The sequence below is a fragment of the Giraffa tippelskirchi genome, chromosome 5, assembly GCF_054371585.1.
Source record: "Giraffa tippelskirchi isolate mGirTip1 chromosome 5, T2T-mGirTip1v1.2.pri, whole genome shotgun sequence".
In the NCBI taxonomy this organism is placed as follows: domain Eukaryota; kingdom Metazoa; phylum Chordata; class Mammalia; order Artiodactyla; family Giraffidae; genus Giraffa; species Giraffa tippelskirchi.
Genome location: NC_137279.1, coordinates 172,343,521 through 172,359,689, shown reverse-complemented (window position 1 = coordinate 172,359,689; position 16,169 = coordinate 172,343,521). Strand labels below are relative to the sequence as shown.

The 16,169-nt window shown below is 35.8% G+C and overlaps 1 protein-coding gene across 1 annotated transcript in view; it reads left to right on the top strand.

The window, feature by feature from the left end:
* Positions 1-11,975, top strand: part of LOC145504417 (putative selection and upkeep of intraepithelial T-cells protein 1 homolog) — a 67,354-nt gene extending 55,379 nt beyond the window's left edge. The window contains exons 4-8 of the mRNA XM_081485178.1: positions 548-829; positions 2,710-2,829; positions 5,163-5,258; positions 11,070-11,192; positions 11,579-11,975. Coding sequence (XP_081341304.1) covers positions 548-829; positions 2,710-2,829; positions 5,163-5,258; positions 11,070-11,191 — 620 coding nt within the window. The 3' untranslated portion in view covers position 11,192; positions 11,579-11,975. The remainder of the gene's footprint in view (positions 1-547; positions 830-2,709; positions 2,830-5,162; positions 5,259-11,069; positions 11,193-11,578) is intronic.
* The last annotated feature ends 4,194 nt before the right edge of the window (positions 11,976-16,169 follow it).

Sequence of the window (16,169 nt, the reverse complement as noted above, 5' to 3'; positions counted from 1 at the left end):
TTTTCTGATAGCTGGTGATGTTGAGCATCTTTGCATATGTGTGTTGACCATCTGAAGATACACACACACACACACACACACACATATTATATGTATATATAATATATATATATAAAATCAAATGCTTCAAATCTTTGCTAATTTTAACAACCAGGTTTGCTCTTATTGATTTATAGTATTTAAAAAATATATTTTGGACTCAGATTCTTTCTCAAATGTATCATGAACATCTTCTCCTAGTCTATAGCTTGCTTTTTCACCTTCTACCTGTTGTCTTTTGATGAACAGAAATTATTAACCATTGTAAAGTCTAATTTATGAATTATAAACATAATGACAATCTTTTCTTCTATGGTTCATACCTTTAGTGTCCTGCCATCCTGGATTTGGATTGGAGTATTACCCTTGTCCTAATTTGCCCATCCCATGCCCATAAGTAATAACTTATGGTGTATATAACAGACCACAGAGAATCAGAGGAAACATTTATGTTTCAGCTTTTGAGTCCACAACAATAATTATAATGGCATTCTGTCTTCTCCTTCAGCTCTAGGCTTGGATATACAGATTAATGTTCAGGTTCCTGACACAGAAGGGCTCATGCTGGAGTGCAACTCGGGAGGGTGGTTCCCATCACCCCAGATGGAGTGGAGAGACAGCAGGGGAAATGTAATTCCACACTCATCAAAGTCCTCCTCGGTGGATGGAGCTGGATTATTGCACCTGAAGATGAGTGTTCTTCTTAAAAACAGCACCCACAGTCCTGTCACTTGCTGCATTTGTAATCCAGTCACTGGTCAAGAGAAAAGGGCAGGTGTTATCCTACCAGGTGAGTGCTTGCGGCTTGGCTCTATCAAGGAGAAACTGTTTTCATCTATGTGACAGCCTAAAGATAAAACTGACTGAAATAAATAAATGCGAAATTGCTTTATAAACTACAAACTGCTCTAGACATGTAATATTTAAACCTTATTAAGTTCCCAGGAGCAGGGAAAACACAGGATGTTAAAGGGGATTTTTTTTTAAATGGAAATAATTACATTAATTAGATAAAGAGCCCTTATTCCGTTTAACATGTTAAGGCTTCAAAAATTATAAGTCATTCAAATGCTAGATCCACTATTTTCTAGCTTTGTGAACTTTGTTATTTGAGTGCTAGATTCACTCTTTCTAGGTTTCTAGATCCACTTAACCTTTAAGATCACTCATTTTTCTCATTTGGAAATGATAGCATAGATAGATGGCATTTTGAATTTGAAATGAAACATTGCAAATGAAATGGCTTTACAAGACATAAAGCAAAATGCAGAACTGAGATTGACTTAACAATTACGGATGCCACAAGTGGCCTTTATTACCACCTTATGTATAGATACACAGAACAGTTAGTAAATATCCAGGAACCAGTAAGTGACAAATCTAAGATTGGGGCCCAGTTCACATGGTGAGTACCTATGATCTAAGCAAGGCTATTTTCTGACAAAGGGTAAGTGTTATCAGGGAAGTCAGAGGTAAACACAATAAACTGTGTCCTTTGTGCTTCAGCCAGTGACTAGGTACAGTCCCCAAAGAAGTCAAGGTGGATGGAAATGACAGGAGGAGAGAAAAGCCCCATTTAGTTAGAACAACAGTTCAACTGTTATACAGAAAGATTACTACCCCCAGCAGTAGTTCAAACACAACAGAAATAGTCAAATAGTTTATGAGGCTCTCTGTACTCCTTGAGATAATCAGATACCTGGGTTCTTTCTACCTTACTGCTCTGCAACCTCAAGGGTTCTAGTCCTCCTTGTATGGTTAGGTCTGATTTTCATCATTACAACTTTATCCCAAGTCTTGGGGATGTAGAAAGGGAAGAAGCAGAAAAAAAGCAATTTTCTTTCACATTTGGAAGTTGCATATATCACTCCAGTTCTATCCCATTGACTTAATATTAATTGTCACAGCTAACTGCCAAAGAGACTAATACATATAATCTTTCACTTGGTGACCATATGCCACTTTAATAGTTAGAATTGGGGTTTCTGTCCTTGGGGTCGCAAAAGAGTCAGACATAACTTAGCAATTAAACCACAACTTCAGGTCACTGGCAATTGATAGTAATGATGGGGCAAGTGCTGGCATTGCACTTTTCTGCACTTTGGGGAGTTTGAGGACTTCCTTGATTTATTTCCACTGAGAAATTCATAGCTTTACAAAATATTTTGAGAAGGATATTAGGTTTTCTTTCCTAGGGGAAGTTTTATCATGTCAGTCTTAAACTAGAGAGAATTTAAACACTGAAAGTTAGGTGACTCAGTTTTATTTCTAGAATTTCAGCTATTTTTCATATTTTAAAACTTTCTAAAATTTCATTGAGTCATGTCCTGATCCAGTTCCACGGCCATTGGCAACCCCAAATGTTGCGTGTATTGTGGTGCCCAGGTCCCTGTCCTGTAATTTTCTTCATTTCATGGAATTGTCCCCTAGAATTAAAAGGAAAAAAGCAGGAAGTTATTCCCCCATCCAATCCAAGCCTGTCCCATCCTTGGCCCCCAAATTGCCTAATTTTAGTCTTCCTCCAGTAGCCTTCATCTGAGCCCGGTACATGGTGCAGAGTGTAATAGATGCCTTGAGAGTGGGTCCTGCTTCCTTAGCAGCAGTAGTCTATGCCCAGTGGAGCCTTGTGAGACCATTGCCCTGCTTATCACATCTTTCTCTCTCTTTCAGATATCCTATTCAAATCAAAGTGTGCATGGATGTTATATGAGAACTTATACCTCCTGATATATCTGATCATTTTACTTGTTCTTCCGTGTTGCACAATAAAATGTATTTTACCCAGGAAAGGTAAAAAGCTCTGAAGTCACCCCATTCTTTATCTGATATCACATGCCTAGGGAAGGCTCATACAAAACTGTAAACCTGCACCTCAATGTACCCCACTCCTCTGTTTGTCAAAGAAGGTCTCAATGTCTTGAGTTATGTCAGGTCAGGCTGCCATCTTCTCTCCTTATGTGATTCTCCAGCACTGCTGCTGCTATAATGTCTATTACTACCAAGATCTCCTGGTCCTTTCAGAGATATCATTTCATATCACTTGGGCCATTTTCTGAAATCTTAATGATAATAATCTGTCCTTTTCCATAGGCAGCCATGGATCTTTAAATCTATTACTAGAATGGTTCAGAATATTTATTTTTATTTATTTTTATTTTTTAACTTTACAATATTATATTTGTTTTGCCATACATTGACATGAATCCACCATGGGTGTACATGTTTTCCCCTTCCAGAACCCCCCTCCCACCTCCCTCTCCATCCCATCCCTCTGGGTCATCCTGGTGCACCAGCCCCGAGCACCCTGTACCACGCATATTTTACCTGATAACAAGAATAAAAGAAAAACATATGGACCAATACACAGATTCTTGTCCCTTCTCAATTTCGTCTCAACTCCCCTTTTTCTCTTCCTATAAATTAACCTGAACATATATTCTTTTTCCCCATTAGAAGTAGGAAATGGAAGCTTAATTTAAGTGAACTGAAAACAGAGGGCAGTTGAAGTTATCAGATATGTTAGAAAATGACTTTGACCTTAGGAACTTAAGAGCATGAAAGATGAGTAATAGAAGTGACTGCTTATGACATCAAATACTTTAGACTTTCTGAGAGAAAGAAGCTGTCATACATTCTAGGCTTTTCTGAAAGGAGGAAGAGATGGATCAGGAGACTTTGGGAGATTATCTGATATATGGTGAAAAAATGACACAAACACAATTCACAAGACAAGTTCCTTTTGAGAGCTGTCATGAAAATGAGACTTACCTATGATTCAGGAAATATAAGGCTAAAAAATAACATAGGATTCAACTTGTCCAGCCTTCTACCCAATTCATAAATCCTTCTATAACCTTGAATGAGTATTTATCATATGTCAACCGATGCAACAAACAGTAAGTAGTAAACCACTTACTAACTTACCCAAACATTCCTATAAGGTAGGCTCTATTTATTATCATCATTCTTTAGATGAAGAAATTAAGGAGCAGAGTTTTTAAGCGACTCGTTCCAGCTCAAACAACCTATAAATATAGAGGCAAGATTGGAACCCAGATGTTTCAAACATCACTTTACTCCAGCCACCATGCTCTTCTTCATGTTGATGTTGTGTCTTACCAAGACTATGCTTTGCTTATTTTACAATGATAGAGAGGTCACTGGCTTATTAGAAAATTGACTTATTTATTCAACATATTTATATTAAACCTCTCTTAGATACTAGGTACTGTTCTAGATATTGACAATAAAGTACAAGGAAAAAGTCTTTGCCCTTGTAGAGTTTACTTCTAGGGTGACATGAGAAAACTCTTCCTTTTGGAACTTTCTTGTTGGTAATTTCTGGTATTTGTGATTTAAAAAACAAAACAAAGAACTAAGACAAAAATAAAAGCAAATACTTTCTGGGCCTTCTCTATTCTAAGCCAAGCATTCATAGTTATTTGTTCCTTGCATAGTATATTTCAGGATTACCCAACAATCTTGTCATTTTCCTCTAGAAATGTTAAGAATCAATAAATGAATCTTTTTCATTTTACTTGCTGTAGGAACTCATGATTTAATAAAAAGAGTTGTCTAGTCTTGAAATGATCTTTCTTACATTGTAGTAAGCTTCTTAGTATATGAATATTCAAGCAAAGATTAAATAGCTATATGACAGAGATGTTGTAGGGGAGAGGCTTTCATTTTACCTTATGGCTCTTACATCTGTTAAATTCTTGGCTTCCAAGGTACTTTTGTCCTCTTAGCTAATTCAGTTTCTGCGAACTACCACTTTGTTGGTTCTATAAACTTTAGACCCTTAAGCATTTTCAAGGTTATAGTGACCAGGTCCCTACTCTTTCTAGATCTTATTTCAAGGCTGATGATGTGCTGCATTGTGCAGAGGGAGATAATTCTTCCTAACCCTTCTCTGTCTTCAATGCAAATGTCTGTAAGCCCAAACTTCAGCCCAACTCCTAATTTTTATGCCTGAGCTCTGACATGGGTTAAACACACGTGAACGGATATAGCAATGAGACATTTCCAAAGTTTCCTGTAACCAGAATGTTTGTTGTTATTCCAGTGTATCCCCAAAGACCTATCTTCCTAACTCTCTTTCTCTTTGACTTTTTTTTTTTCAGTTTCACAGAATAGATGGTTTTTTCTCTTTTCATACTGTATCCCTCTCATGATACATGCTGGCATCTCACCTGTCTACTTGAAATTCAAGATTGGAGGTAAACGGGACTATGAAAATGGGATCTCTCTTGCCTGGTACCCTTGTGATTAGTAGTATTTAAATAAAGCTGGGTGATCTTTGTAGCAGCAACAGGATAAGGAGTTGGGGTTTAGGTGACGTGCCAGAGGCTTTGGATTCTGCTCCCTGAACTGTTTGAGGCCCAGAGTTAGGCTGTACTGGTAGCTGTATTTCTGCCACCACTTATGGTCATATTTGCTTGTGCTCCAAGGGAAAATATACATTCCTTCAGGCCTTATAGCCATTTCATCCAAATTTATCAAATCCAGGCACTTATTTTAAAAACCCAATTATTATTTCTTTGAAGTGTCATTGATATACAGTATTGTGTTAACTTCAGGTATATAGCCAAGTAATTAGCTTATATATATTCATTTCAAAATTAGTTTTCATTGTAGGTTATATAAGATATTGAGTATATTAATAACTCCTTGTGCTGTAGACTAAATCCATGTTGCCTCTTTATTTTATGTATAGTAGTTTGTATCTGTTAATCCCATACTCCTAAATTATCCCTCTCCTGCCTCCTTTTTACCCTTTGGTAACCACGTTTGTTCTCTATGTCTTTGTTTCTGTTTTATATATAGATTCATTTGTATTTTTTTAGGTTCCACATATATCACATAGTATTTGTCTTTGTCTGATTTCACTTTATATGATATTCTGTAGGTCTATCCATATTGCTGCAAGTGGCAATATTTAATTCTTTTTTATGGTTGAGTAATTTTCCTGTGTGTGTGTGTGTGTGTGTGTGTATCTCACATCTTCTTAAACCAATCATCTTTGGAGGGGCACTTGGACAAAACCCAATTTTTTTTTTTAAATTTATTTCATTGAACTATATAGGTGATTTACAAGTTACTTTGTTAAGTTTACTTTGTTAAGTTACTTTTTGCTATAAAGTGATTTAATTACATGTTTATATATATCTTTTTCCATTGTAAAACTCGATTATTGATGTTACCTATAGATTGACTCCAAGTCATGATTCATAAGCAGTTTTGGGTTAGAGATCTTCTTTGAAAAATTAATGAAAAAATTAAAATGTATATTTTTGCTTATTTTTATTACCTACTCAATTTCAAAACTGTTGAAAGTTATCTCTTAACTCTCTTTACTATATATTTAGGTGTCATTTAGAAGTGCAATTATACTATGCCATATGCCTTATGATGCTAATATCTGAGAATTTAGCAATACTTTTCATTAGTTTTCAATCACTGGAAAATATTTACATAGAACAATGACTGTCAAAGTGAACAAAAGAATCCCTTTATTATTTGCTAGGGCTTTCCCCCATCTATTACATATTTCTTAATTGCCCACAAACAAAGCACATTTGCATCTCCAGTTTGCATCTCCAGTTATAAATTATTTGCATCTCCAGTTATATATAAACTATTTGCATGTCCAGGTATATATAAACCATTTGCACCTCCATTTATAAACCCAAGTCTCAAATCCTTACAAAGATGAACACAAAGGCGAACCCTATGAAGTTAATTAAAAAGCAGTAAAACTATGTAAGACTGTACAAGATGAAATTCTAACAGTATCAGAGGTTTAAATACCCTAAACCAATGTCAGACTACAATATACATGCTGCAATACCTACTATGTATCTACCTATTTATCTAACCTTCTAACATCTACATATTTATCTATCATCTATCTATCATGTACCTACACACCATTAGTTTCAGGTTAGCTATTGAGAAGCATTGCTAAAAAAAAAATTTTCAAACAGAAGGGAAATAATACCGGAAGGAAATATGAACATTAGGAATTAAGGAAGAGTAACAGAAATGGTGGGCTTCCTGTGAAGCTCAGCTGGTAAAGAATCCACCTGCAATGCAGGAGACCCTGGGTTGGGAAAATCCGACGGAGGAGAGCATGGCAACCCACTCCAGTATTCTTGCCTGGAGAATCCCCGTGGACAGCAGAGCCTGGTGGACTATGGTCCATGAGGTCACAAAGAGTCGGCCACGACTGAGTGACTAAGCAGAGCACAAGAGAAATGGTAAATAGTTAGATAAATCTATTATGTCCTTCTTCTCTTGAGTTCTTGAAAAGCCATTGGCTATTTCTCTCCATGTTGCCCTACGAATTGACTCTGGACAAAGGTACCATCACTGGAAGTGTATAACAAATGGCTTGGTCTTAGTCCATTGAGGCTACTATAACGAAGTGCCACAGATCTGGTAGCTTATAAACAATAGAAATTAATTTCTTACAGTTCTGGAAGCTGAAGTGTCCAAGATTAAAGTGCCAGGATGATCATTTTCTAGTGAGAGCCTTCTTCCTGTTTCATAGCTGGCACCTTGTCACTATGTCCTAACATGGCAGAAGGGACCCAGGGAACTTAGTGTGGTCTCCTTTATAATAACACTAATCCTATTCATGATGTTCCAACCTCATGACCTCCCAAAGGCTACACTTCCTAATACCATCACATTCAGTGTTAGGATTTTGACATATAAATTTTGAGAGGGACATGAAAATTCAGACCATAGCAATGGAGGTAAGTAAAAAACAAACATACAAAAACAACCTTCCAAAACGTTTGATGGTGGAAAACAAAAATCAATATTGTCCCACTGGATTTTAATGTATATAGATATAGATGTAATATATAAGACAACTGAAGTGGATTTTTAAATGATGATATACTATTATTTGGAATAAAATTGTGAGCAATTTTATCCTTACATTTCTGATATTTCAATTAGTAAGTTTAATAAAATACCAAAAATTCTAATGACTCAGCACAATCTGAAAAATGTGTACTACAATGTTAAATGAAAACACACTACAAATTTTTGTCTATATTCTAATTATGTAAAAGTGTCTGTGTGTGTACCTAAAAAAGTAGAACTGTGAATACAGTTAATGCTGGGTTATATTGGACTGGTAGATAACTGTTTCTCTTTCTTGATTCTTTTCTACTATGATAATGTCACAATAAAAACAACTTAAAAAAAAAACAACAACAGCAACAAAAAAGACAACTACAACATAAAGTAGTGACAATTAAAGGGACCTAATTGTAGTGGTAAAATTTTGATTCCAAGTAGGTTGTAGAAAGTTGAATGTGTATATTTTAATGCCTAGTGCAATCATTGAAGCAGAAAAAATAAACAAAACTGTGTAAAATGATAGAATTTCAAAACACAAAAGATAAATTAAATACAATAATAAAAAGTTCAAAGTACCTCAAAAATTCTGTAAAGGGGAAACAGAGAAATAAGAAATAGGGGAAATATAGAAAGTAAATTTAAAAAATGATAAAAACGTAAATCCAAAATATCAATAATTGCATTGAATATAAATGGTTTAATTTGTCAATTTTCCTTTACACTTCTTTAACTTGAAGCCATATTGGTTATACATACATTTAAAATTGATAAATGTTACTGATGAAAGAGAATATTAATCATTACAGTGTAGGTAATAATGCTTTCTTACCTTAGTATGTATTTTGTTAAATGTAGTATAACTACACTGGTATCTTTTGTTTGCATTGTATATCTTTTATTAACCCTCAATCTTATAAAAATCTTTATTTAAATTTGTCTGTGTGCTTATGTTTTATATTCTTCTTGCAAAAAATCATGTAATTAAATTTTAGTTTTTAAATCGATGTTGATAATAATTGTCATTTAAGTGGATCACTTATCCCTTTTGCTTATTGATGTTTCAAATCTCTAACAATATTTTGTGCTTCTTAATACTTTGAGATCTTCTTCTTTTATGTATGTTTCCATTCTTGCATTCACTTTTGTTGTATATTTTTAGTAATTACATTTTTATTTTTATAATTTCAAATAATTCCATATGTTTTCACTTATAATTGGCATATAATTTATACAGCATTTCTATTATCTAAGTGATTCCCTTAGAAATTGTAACATGTACACTTAACTTACCAAGTCCAAAGTGAATTAATACTTTAAACACCGTTAGAAGATAAAATGACTTTAGACTAATTCAATAGCATTTAGCCTTGTTGAGTTACATATTGTGGTTGTTGGGAATTTTAATGCTGTGTATAGTTAAGCCTCAGAAGAGATTATTACAACCATTGCTTTATATACCATTGTTTAAGTTTATCTATATATTTACAGTTTTTAAAAAACATTTATTCTTTCTTGCATCTCAGACTTCACAAATACTAACATTCTGACTGGCAACCTTTACCTCAACTTTATTTCAATAGTTACAGAATTTTAAGTTGAAAGTTATTTTCTTCCAGTGCATTGAATATATTATGTCATTATTTTGGCTTCTATTCTATTCAGAAATCTGCTGTCAGTTTGACTGTGACTCTTGAATGTGAACTGTTTTATCCTCTGGCTGATTAAAGAAATTTTATTTGTGCGTGTGTGTGTGTGTGTGTGTGTGTGTGTGTGTGTGTGTGTGTGTGTGTGTGTGTGTGCGCGCGCGCGCATGCGCACGTGTATATACCTTACTGTTGGATTTTAAAAAGTTTTCATAATAGAGGTTTGTAGGGTTCCCTGATTTTCTAGATTAGTGTTTTTTATGAGGTCTCAAAAATTGTCAACTACCATTGTTTCAAATTCTTCCCTTTTTCCATTCTTTAACTCCTCTTTTTTTACAGCTGTGGATAATTATCAATCAGAACTTTCTACTCCATGGTATATGTCTCTTTCCTTCTCTTTTTTATTTTCTGTTTTCTCTTCATGTTCGTGTCTTCCCATTTATTATTTAGTTTATCAGTTACCTCCTGAAATATGACTACTCTGTTTTGGAACCCACCTTTGAATTCTCTATTTTAGATGTTATGTTTCAATTCCATCTATTTACTACTTTCCACAGGTACCATGTCTCATTTTCTGTACTGCATATACTTCTTACATTTCTAATATTTCTTGTTTATTTCAATTTTTGAAATATAATATGCATAATGTTTTATAAGGTTCTGTCTTATAATTGAAATATCTAAAATTATTTTGAATCTGCTTTGGATTTATGCTTAATATTGTCTTTGTAGTTCTAATTCATTCAACAAATATTTAATAAGGGCCAGACATATTTCTAAGAACAGATGATTCAGCAATAAACAAAAAATGAGAAGACCCTAACCTCCTGGAGTGTACATTTTAGTTACAACATTTGGCATTAATGAAATGAAGACTCCTATCTCTAACTTTTTGGTTGGTTCTTCCAGGGTTTTATCACTCTGACAGACTTTAAAGATTTGAATTGAGTGATCATGACTCCCTTCTATCACTGTTTGTCCATTTGTTATTTAAATAGATTGACTCTGAGCTCCTTCAATATTGTGATCATATCCAGTGCATATTCAAATTTTGCCTTCCACCACTGAGCTGCAGTTACAAATAATTTTGTTTTAGCCACCTGCACAGAGGCCCACTGTATTACATCTATGACATTTCTGGAACATTTTGCTTCTATATCTCCTAACCAAGAGTATAAAAACAAATAAGAGTCTGTCTTCAGTTATCTGTGGATGAGTGAGTAGAGATGGAACTTCACAGTTTGCATTCAAGACTCAGTCCAAACTGCATGCACACCCTGGTTCATCCAAGCCAGCAAGACTTATCTTGTCACAAAGCCTGGAGGTGCTGTCACAAACTGGGCTCAGAAAATAAAAGTAAATGAGGGCTACAAGGCAGATTTTTCTTTATCAATGCTCAATCTTCTTATCAAGTGGGCTCTACACATGTTTCCCTTATTTGTGCATCTTTTCCAATTCTGTTTCATTTTGTTTAAAAAATACCTTTTTTTTTTAATCCTCCCTCTTTTCCAGTCTCTGATTCAGATGACCTATTCCCATTGTATAGTACTTGGATGTGTGATATATGTGTGATCCTGACTGTACTGATGATATTTTTCCCCGTACTCAATTATTGTCTACTGCAGACCCTGTAAGGTAAGTGAGGCAGCAATGGGAGGAGCTCTGAGAATGTTATCTCCTATGCCCCCAGCTGAATCGCTTGAGTGTTAAACCTGCACTCTTGAAACTTCTCTTACATGGTTAAATAAGCACAAGAAAAAAAAAGGTAGCTTGGGTTATTCATGTTTTCTTCTACATTAGCAAGCAGAACAAGGGCATTTTAGGGTTTAACCTCATGCCTTGTTAAGTGCTCATTCCATTAAATTCTAAAATTCCCCTTCCCTGATAAAAGAACACAGAAGTGTGAGAATAGGGGTTTTACCATTTATATTAAATAAAGACTTAGTGTCACCAGAGAAAGACCTCAGCCCAACCACACCTAGCTGTTGACCAATTAATTATTGAATATTTTCTTTTTACAGAGAAGACCCACAAGGAAGGTCCTCTTTGACATCTCCATGGAACTCTTCCTTCACCTGAAGCTTATGACGTGGTGAGGAAGGCACTCATACAGGGAGGAGTAGCATATAATCCAAATCATGAGCAATCTCCACGTAAGAGTCACATGTTAGCAAAAAGAAAGAGCAGATTCAATAGCATAAGAGCCAGAGCAACAAAAGCAGATTCATTTCATACCCTTCTGAATGCCATCATTCCAAACCCTAATTAATTACTCAGTCATTATACTTCTTTGGGACTAATAAACAAGTGTAGTTTCTTTAAGGATTTGGGGGTTACATAGTGAAGAAGAATGGAGATCACATTAATCTTCCTATTCTGCACTTTCAAGTTCATGAATAAAATGTCAAAAAAATCCTACTTACTGAAACTTTTTCTCATTTTGCTTAAAGTTTGACATTTTAATTCTACAGGCTTGTCATGTGGGCCATAGATACCTAAACATTAGTTTCTTTTATAATAATTCCTTCCAATTCTAGATACAGGAAATAGAAAAGAAATAGAGATACTTAGACAAGGTTACAGAATCTGAATCCTCTATTCTTATTATTTACTATCCACTAATTACACAGACAGTATTCCCAAGGCAAGTAATAAACAGAGACATGGCTAGGAAAGTTACCACTCCATAGTACTTAGAACTTTCTGCAAAGAGTTAAACTTCAGCAAGTGGAGACTGAGCCTACTGCCATTTAAATTTGAGTTGAGCTTCATACCATGAACTAAAATGGCACCAAATGTCTTAGACCCATAAACACAACAATGATCTACCCTGTTGACTTTCCCACTACAATTGTGTAGGAAGTCCAGTCCAATAAGGCACAGCAGTCAAGCAAAAAAATCAGGACAAGGGAAAGAAAGACAGGACAAAAGTGTGTTTGTTTGTTTCCTGAGCCATACAGCAAATTCCCATTGGCTATCTATTTTACGTATAGTAATGTAAGTTTCCATGTTATTCTTTCCATACATCTCACCCTCTCCTCCCCTCTCCCCATGTTCGTAAGTGTATTCTCTATGTCTGTTTCTCCATTGTTGCTCTGTAAATAAATTCTTCAGTACGGAGGGAGTTTCAAAAGGGAGGGGATATATATATATATATACCTATGGCTGATTCATATTGAGGTTTCACAGAAAACAGCAAAATTCTGTAAAGCAATTATCCTTCAACAAAAACCAATTTAAAAAAAGAAATAAAGCAGGGGATTATAAATTTGATGATATTAAAAAAGTGACTCTCTAAATGACCAGGTATATTAAAAGAAGAACAAAATAAAACTTTTAGAAATGACACAAAAAAGCGTGTTTGCCCCAGTGGAGACTTATATTAAGGCTCTGCTTCCTGCCAGAGATGAAGATGAAAGTCCACATGGAGGGGAGGTAGCACACCATCCATGTATTAAACAATGTCTCCAGAAGCACAGCGTGCCAACAAAAGAAAGAACAAAGCAAGAGCATAATAACCAGAAAAGGGCTGTGTTCACTCTAACATAAACTCCTTTTGTCCCTTTCTTGCTACTGTTCAAGGGTTTTCCCTTCTGTCAAAAGAGGATCAGATAGATTCCAAATTGGTCCTAATTTGCTGATGTCCAAAATACCCAACAGTTCCCTAAGCTTGTGAATCACGAATTTCCTTTTCTGAGAGGTGTCAGAGTGTGTCTTGTCCTGACTTGTTTCTAAGTCAAGCAGTTTCAGAGGTATCAGGCTTCCTTTACCTGGACTGCAATTGCCAAAGAAATGGGTCATGGCTATGATATCTGAGTTAATGTTCTACTTCCAAATAATACCACTTAATGTTTTTCCTGAAAAATATATTCTGAATATTCCAATATGGAATTAGAACTATATCTGTCTTGTGAGACTCTATTCTCTTTTCAAAATTGTATCAGTTCAGTTCAGTCGCTCAGTCGTGTCCGACTCTTTGCGACACCATGAATCACAGCACGCCAGGCCTCCCTATCCATCACCAACTCCCAGAGTCTACCCAAACCCATGTCCATCGAGTCAGTGATGCCATCCAGCCATCTCATCCTCTGTCGTCCCCTTCTCCTGCTGCCCCCAATCCTTCCCAGCATTAGGGTCTTTTCCAATGAGTCAACTCTTCTCATGAGGTGGCCAAAGTATTGGAGTTTCAGCTTCAACATCAGTCCTTCCAATGAACACCCAGGACTCATCTCCTTTAGGATGGACTGGTTGGATCTTCTTGCAGTCCAAGGGACTCTTGAGAGTCTTCTCCAACACCACAGTTCAAAAGCATCAATTCTTCGGTGCTCAGCTTTCTTCACCGTCCAACTCTCACATCCATACATGACTACTGGAAAAACCATAGCCTTGACTAGACGGACCTTTGTTGGCAAAGTAATGTCTCTGCTTTTAAATATGCTATCTAGGTGGTCATAACCTTCCTTCCAAGGAGTAAGTGTCTTTTAATTTCATGGCTGCAATCACCATCAGCAGTGATTTTGGAGCCCAGAAAAATAAAGTCTGCCACTGTTTCCCCATCTATTTTCCATGAAATGATGGGGCCAGATGCCATGATCTTAGTTTTCTGAATGTTGAGCTTTAAGCCAACTTTTTCACTTTCCTCTTTCACTTTCATCAAGAGGCTCTTCAGTTCTTCTTCACTTTCTGCCATAAGGGTGGTGTCATCTGCATATCTGAGGTTATTGATATTTCTCTCAGCAATCTTGATTCTAGCTTGTGTTTCTTCCAGCCCAGCGTTTCTCATGATGTACTCTGCTTGGAAGTTAAATAAGTAGGGTGACAATATACGGCCTTGACGTACTCCTTTTCCTATTTGGAACCAGTCTGTTGTTCCATGTCCAGTTCTAACTGTTGCTTCCTGACATGCATACAGGTTTCTCAAAAGACAGGTCAGATGGTCTGGTATTCCCATCTCTTTGAGGATTTTCCACAGTTTATTGTGATCCACACTGTCAAAGGCTTTGGCATAGTCAATAAAGCGGAAATAGATGTTTTTCTGGAACTCCAAGTTTATTGAAGGCAGTTCTCAAATTTTGTGGCTTGCATGATACTTAAAGCATTATCTTTGTTTGTCTCTACATATCTCTCTATCTTTCAAATCTTCTTCAATGACCCTTGTAATTTACATAAAAATGATTGCTAATATTGGTTTATGCGCTAGAACTTAACTGTATAGAACATCACAATCAAAGTGGTTCTTCTTTGTCCAATTTTATTTTATCTAGAAAATGTAGACCTTTACCTTGATCTCTACTGTTCTGTGGATGTCATGGAGTACCAGCATGGCCTCTGGTGTACACTCCCCCAATATCTAACTAATTAGACTTTAACTTATACACCTTCAATATTACTCAATATTATTGCTTCTGTAACAAGTTTTCCACAATGATGGACATTCAACTTCTCATACGAAACATAGTACACTTGAAGACCGTAGAACCAGCAGTATAAAACTTTGAGGAAAAAGCATTTTGGACCAAGAGCCTATACTTTTGTGTAAACCCAAATAATTTCCAATGTATGAGAGCAAATTAAAATTTCCATATATATTCTAAGACTCCTAAAATATATCATCTATGTATCTTCCTTGCAAATTTATGTGAGAAATTACCTAAGGCAAGTGCAATTGTGCCATAATTAAGATCTCAAGCTAGGAGACTATCTCATATATAGGAAAAGTGGTAAGCTGAGAAACAATTAAATGTATCATAAAATCTAAATGTTTCCCTTAAATAATCCAAACATACCATAGTCAGAAACATAAAAGGACTAAAATCTGTGACTTGCAAAATGAGACTTAAATTGGATGAAGTTGCAAAATAGAAAACTGTTGGTTTTCAGGATATATGCTTTGATGGTTAATTTTATGTGTCAACCTGACTGGGCTAAGGGACCCCCGGATAAATGACAAAACACTTCTGGGTGTGTCTGTGAGCGTGTTGCCCAAAGAGATTAAGATCTTAATCAGTAGACCAAATAAAGCAGTTAGCTCTCTTCAAGATGGGACGACATCATCCAATGTGTTGAAGGTCTGAATAAATCAAAGAGGTGGGGGAAGGGCAAATTCTGTCTCTTCTTAAGTTGAGATCTCTACTTCTCCTGACCTCGGACATCAGAGATCCTGGTTCTCAGGCCTTCAGACTCCAGAACTTAACATCAATGACCCTCGACTCTTAGGTCTTAGATTGGGAGTTACACCTTCAGTTCCCCTGGTTCTCAGGTCTTGAATTTGGACTGAATTATACCACTGGCTTTCCTGATTCTCCAGCTTGCAGTTGGAAGACTGTGGTACTTCTACTGGTATCTTCAACTATGTGATCCAATTCCTATAACATATGTCCTGTTATATATCTCTACATATATCCTATTGGTTCTGTTTCTCTTGAGAATAATGACTAGTATATATGCCTAAAATGTAATGATGAAAACAGTTTCAGTGTAAAGGGATTAAAAAAACCTGGAAAATAATAGCTGTATACTGATATTAGGGTTTCCCAGGTAGCACACGTGGTAAAGAACCCCCTGCTGATGCAGGAGACTTGAGAGATGTGAGTTTGATCCCTGGATCAGGAA